This window comes from Quercus robur, chromosome 6, assembly GCF_932294415.1.
Source record: "Quercus robur chromosome 6, dhQueRobu3.1, whole genome shotgun sequence".
NCBI classification, from domain to species: Eukaryota; Viridiplantae; Streptophyta; class Magnoliopsida; order Fagales; family Fagaceae; genus Quercus; species Quercus robur.
In genome coordinates, this window is record NC_065539.1 from 43882441 (window position 1) to 43888244 (window position 5804).

Consider the following 5804-nt stretch of genomic DNA (forward strand, 5'->3'; position numbering starts at 1 on the left):
CGTTGTTCTATATGCCTTATGCCGAGCGGGGTCTTATAAGTAATGTGTTGGACGCAAACTGGTGTCCTTCTCAGATTAATACTATGATTTTACTGTGCGTATGTCCTGGTCAACACCACTTCGACTTCATTAAGAAGTATATGTCAGAATTTAAGATCTGTGGACTTGAAAATAAAAATGCTGACTGGGTATTTACCAATTTTTTTTGGACCTTTTTCAATGTAGAACCTGAACTTGACATGGAAACTTTATTTCCAGGTAATTACAATTTATTTATTTCACTTTTTCCTGATGCATTATTACATTTTATTAGTATTAGAATTTTTGTTGGGATGGTGAGGACAGAAAAGGTGGAGAGAAAATGGAAGTACAGTAAAATTAACGTCTATAGCAGAAAGTCTAACCCTTGAATGACAACATGTTTACAATATAAAATTGCTTATTAAAATGCATAGGGATAGCTAACCTAAGATTGTAGTTAGGATTGAAATTATTTTAATTGCTCTACAAGTGATTGTTATATGGGTCTACAATAAATCAGTTTGGACATCTTATAGACTGTAATATTGTGGACATTATTTATCTATCTTTGATTCTCATGTTTATATTTGTTCATGATGAAGGTCAATTTTCAAAAGAGATACGGAGGAAACAAGATACAATGAAGAAAAAATTTCTTAAGAAACAAGATGACTACGTATATTTTAGAAAGTAAGTTTCTCCGGTTTGGTAAACCCAAATGTTTTCTTTAATTTATCTTTTCTAAAATAGATAATTTGAACAGTACTTGATTTGTCCATTAAAGGTATTCCTCGCTTGTTTTTTATTTTACCACAGGGGTTAGAACCATCGAAATGAAAATAATCAATCAATTACTTTTCTTAAATTTTCAGTTGTGGCGAGTTCTATTTCTCCGAAACTTTCTTGTGGAATGATGACTTTGAGGAATGTCGGGATATAGACTACCGAATACCTCGTAGGCACCGTTGCTTGTGGCAACCACCACACACTGGTTGGATAAAGCTAAATTTCAGTGGAAAGGGTCATGATAAGAACAGTCCTGCAGGTTTTGGTGGCATCTTTCGGAATGAGTTTGAAGACCGTATGGTTGTTTATAGTGGTAATCTTGGTGAAGCAGACACAACAGTTGCAAGTGTGGAGGGTTTGAGGCAAGGATTGAGATGTTTGCAATATATGCCTCCTGTGAAAAGGTTGGTCGTGGAGGGGAACGATCCTAGTGTTACTCGATGGGTTAGTAAGAATGGCATTGAGCCTCCAATGAAGATTCGTGAAGACTTACTCGAAATTTTTGATTTGTTTCGTAACATGGATGTTGTGGTTTATGATGTTTATGAGGAGGCCAACTCGTTAGCAATTGAATTGGCAAACAAAGGATCTAAATTGCATAATCTTCGCATTTGGGTTGCTCCATCTTAGTGGACAATTCTAAGGTATTCTGTAACTTTTTGGGAGTATGATATATGTTGTAGTGTAATGGTTCTTTAATTTTGAAGAGTTTGTTTTGTAGAGACGTGAAAAGTAATGCAACAAATGGTTTTGGAACTGATTTTGTAAAAATCCTCTCATTCAAAATCCCACATATTTTTAACTTTCGGGCTACCATTGAACCTATCCTTTGATGCACGTATTTAATTTGACATCCTTAAAGCTTACCATTGATAATTCCTAGTATTTGCTTTGGTTGCATATTTGCATTGTGCCATTTTAGGAGTTGTACAGCTTCGCCATGTAGGTTGTTTTCTTTAGGAGCCTATGAGGAGCTGACTTGAGGAACATGGTGTGCCTTGCTCGGCATATATTCATGAGTATTTGGTACTTAAAATATCATTAAAACAGGATTTGAACATAATTATAAATAATAATAAAAAAACATAAGAGCTGGGAAGACACCTTATGCAATATTAAACTTCGTTAGAGCATAATGTACAACAATCTTCACTGTATTCTCATTGTTAATCAAATTTCTATGTGTATACTGTTCAACAATTATCATTGTATTCTCACTATTAATCAAACTTCTAGAAGCATATTGTTCAACAATCCTCACTGTATTCTCACGGTTAATCAAACTTCTACGGGCATGTTGTACAACATTTTAGGGAACACAACTTCAACATATGACTTTAAGGGTCTATTTGGTTGAAATGGTAGAAAAGTGGGAGAATAGAAAATAGGGAATGGATAGAAAAGTGAGAGGATAAAAGATAATTAGTTCTCTCATTTGTATTTGGTTGAGAGGATGAAAAAGTAAAGAAATAAAAAACTCATTTGTTTGATTGAAAAAAAAAAAAAAAAGAGATGATAGAAAATGAAGTTAATATAAATTTACTCTTATGTCCTTATTACATTAAACAAGGAATAAATTTCTCCCCTATTTTCCACTCCCAACCAAACAGCCTCCACTTCCATTTTCACCCCACTTCTCTCTCCCAAATTGTCCATCCTTTCAATAATCATCCCAACTAAACATAGCCCTAACAGCCAATTAATGTTGTATATTCCAACAATCAGGCACAATGTGGCGTATATAGTAGCACAGAACCTAGAAACAATGCAAAGGTCATTCAATTATATTCCTACTTAGCAGCGGTATAAATTTAACTAACAGAGTCGAAAATTCATATAATCGTCTATTGGCTTTTGCCTGCATAAAATAGCTCAGAACACAGACACCACAAGATGATCATGCTTGCAATTTCAAATGGGTTGCATATCCATTTTATTAGTTACAGTAACTGGGAATATTGTCAAGAAGATCATAATATATATTACAAACTCTTCCAACTTAGATGAAAACCTTAAATAAAGATATATATTCCAATAACTATACTGCATTTATCTTGAATTGTAACGCCAGCTTACATCATCTACATATCTAAGAGCCGTCCATGAACAGTGCACCATGTCCGCCAGATTTCAAAAACTTTTTCAGCAAAAGAACAACAATTGCAATGGTAAGTCCAACAGCAGCCAATGTAAACAAGCGGTCATCAGCTGCTTTATGAGCCCTGTTTTCTGGCTTTTGCAGCAGCTGATCAGCCAGGCCACTGGATGGAACCTCCCTTGATGCCCTAACATTAGCAGGGCTGGTATCAGTATTTACAGGGACCTCATGCACTTCTTCAACAATCCTGTCCCCTACAGCTACCGGTGGATTTTGGACCTCTCCAGTGGGTATGGCCCCAGCATTTTGCAAATTCACCTGAGCTTCACCATCTATGTTTGTAGGTTGTTCTTCGGGAGCCTGTGAAGAGTTGACTTGAGGAACAGGGGGTGCCTTGCTTAGCATACATTCATGAATCTGTGGTATTTAAAATCTTATTAGAACAGGATTTGACCATATATATCTTCTATACAAAATAAATAAATAAATCCTGAGCTGGGAAGACAATTTAAGCTGCACTTTACCTCGTCAATTAGCTTCTGACGTTCAGTGGTCCCAAATTTTGGGGGTGCTTCACGAGATTTGATGGCCAGAGTTCGCCTCTCTTCCTTCTTGTAGTCCAGTGAGCCCAGTGCTCCATTTGGGTTGGTGGGCATGAATGCAATAAGTGCAACTAGTGCAGTCCGCACTGCCAACAGCAACAGCATTAGCCAGGTGAGAAAGGATAGCCAGAATGCTCAATTTTCAAGTAATGAAAAACTCATTATTAGTCATTTTTGACTGATGAGTGATGAGTATGAGAACATCAGTCATCATTAATCATTAAGGTAAAGATAGGCTGCAAAAATGATGAAAATGTAAGGGTTTGACATTTTATAAATTGCCAGATGAATTCCAATCAAGCAAACAGTCACTAAGTATTGATCAAATTTTAGCTGTTGTTCATCTAATACCGTGTCCACCCCAAAGCCTAGTCTTCTCATATGAATTTGTCAAAAATTATTAAAAAAAATTAAAAGGTGGAAACAGGAAGAACAAGACAAGCGTCAAGGCAACAACACAAACATATATTTGTCCTAGAAATGCTTATAAGTAGATTAATATTTAATGATGTCATGGGCTAGGCAACCCAACTCCAATGTCATGCCAATCACGGTCCACAAGGTAGGGATGGCTAAAATTCCCTGCCCTGCCAACAGCACAAGCTTAGGACATATTCCAAAAAACAAAGGTTAGAACTTAGAAGAAGAAATTTCCTAAAGATATTTAGCATGTTCGTAACATACACAAAAGTGTATATACATACAGCAGACGTAACCAACTACAGTGTTTCCCAATCTTGTACTAAACTTCTGGTCATTATTTAACACAAACATCAAACACGCCTCTAGAAGAATGAAATTTACCACTCCATGACGGCTGCCAGTGCTCGGGATGATGATTCGATATGCTTAAGCAAATCTTGGTCTGGGTTTCAAAACGACCATTCGGCTGAAAACAATGGAGATTAAATGAATGAACTGCGTGATCAACAAGAAGATAGTAACATGACAGAATTAGTTCAGACAGAGAGACCGAAATCTTACTGTCAACAACATAAATGAAGGAGGCTTGAATGGATATTCAGACGGCAACTGGATCCGTCCATGATAGATTCCTCCCTCGAATTCAGTTTCCCCAGGTCCTCTAATTGCAAATTGCCACTCAAATATATTCTCCTGAAAATAAAAATCAAAACCTTAAATTTCTACTCATAAACAACATAAGTAGAACAAATTAAACCTTAAACCCAACTGATTACATTAACCATTTAATACTTTACTAAACCATTATTTTTCATCTTTCTCATAAATCAAATCAAATTCTCAAACATAATATAAGAAATAAAAAAATATAAATCACATTCTCAATTAGCGCATTACAGCTCATAATTAGATATTTAAAAAAACCAGGAAAAAAAAACAATTTCAATCATTTAAATTCAGCTATATTATTATTGAAATTAAAGCACAGATCTAAAAAAGCACTACTACTCTGAAAACCTAACAATAAATTCAAAACGATTCGAATCCATTAGAGCTATATATATATATATATATATATATATCAGAAAAAATTAGATTAATCGAATTAGAAATTCAAAAAAAAAAAAAAAAAGTGAAAGTTTATACCTCGAGAGGTAGACTCATGAAATCATCGGAAGGATTAGACTGCATCTCTTTGACCTCCTGCAGAATACGCTTCACCGCCGGGTTCTTGAGATTGTACTTGTCCTCCGCCATTAGATCTGATCTGATCAATCCACCACCGCCGTCCGTTTCAACAAGCCTATTTGTATATATACGGAGAGATTATACGGAGTGTCTTTTGTTTGTTACGAACACGAGGAAAGAATTTGTCAATTTTTGAGAGAGAAATAGAGAGAGGATGGTGCTTTTTTTTTTTTTTTTTTTTTTGATAAGACAGGATGGTGCTTTTTTATTCACGGTTAAGATTGAAAGTTGAAACCCGAGTGAGAGGACATTGGCTCTGGAGCTGACACATCATTAAACCGCGTTTGCTTACGTGTCGGTTTTTTATTGGACTAGGTTCTGCCTTTCTGGTGAAGAAAAAAAAGAAATATATATATATATATATATATAAATTACAGTACACATATAAGTAATAGGACTAATTTCGTCTGGACTCTTTTTAGTCCTCCACTTTGATTCGGTATCTATCACTTTATAGTCTCTTTAACTATTAAAATCAACCCATGAAAAAAAAAAAAAAAAAAATTAAAATCAAGTTCTACCAAACATAAAATAACAATAACAATTTTAAAACATGTTAATGTCATCATAAAATTTTCTCTTCATAAAAATAATAATAATAATAATAAATTGACTTGATTTTGAAA

At 34.8% G+C, this 5804-nt stretch overlaps 1 protein-coding gene across 1 annotated transcript; it reads right to left on the reverse strand.

The window, feature by feature from the left end:
* Window positions 1–2707: 2707 nt before the first annotated feature.
* On the reverse strand, window positions 2708–5340 carry LOC126688919 (ubiquitin-conjugating enzyme E2 32). The gene is made up of 5 exons (XM_050383856.1): window positions 5077–5340; window positions 4492–4623; window positions 4312–4396; window positions 3430–3593; window positions 2708–3322 (listed from the first exon to the last, which is right to left on the reverse strand). Exons 1-5 carry the CDS (start codon window positions 5185–5187, stop codon window positions 2897–2899), a joined length of 918 nt encoding a protein of 305 aa, XP_050239813.1. The 5' UTR covers window positions 5188–5340; the 3' UTR covers window positions 2708–2896.
* Window positions 5341–5804: the final 464 nt, after the last annotated feature.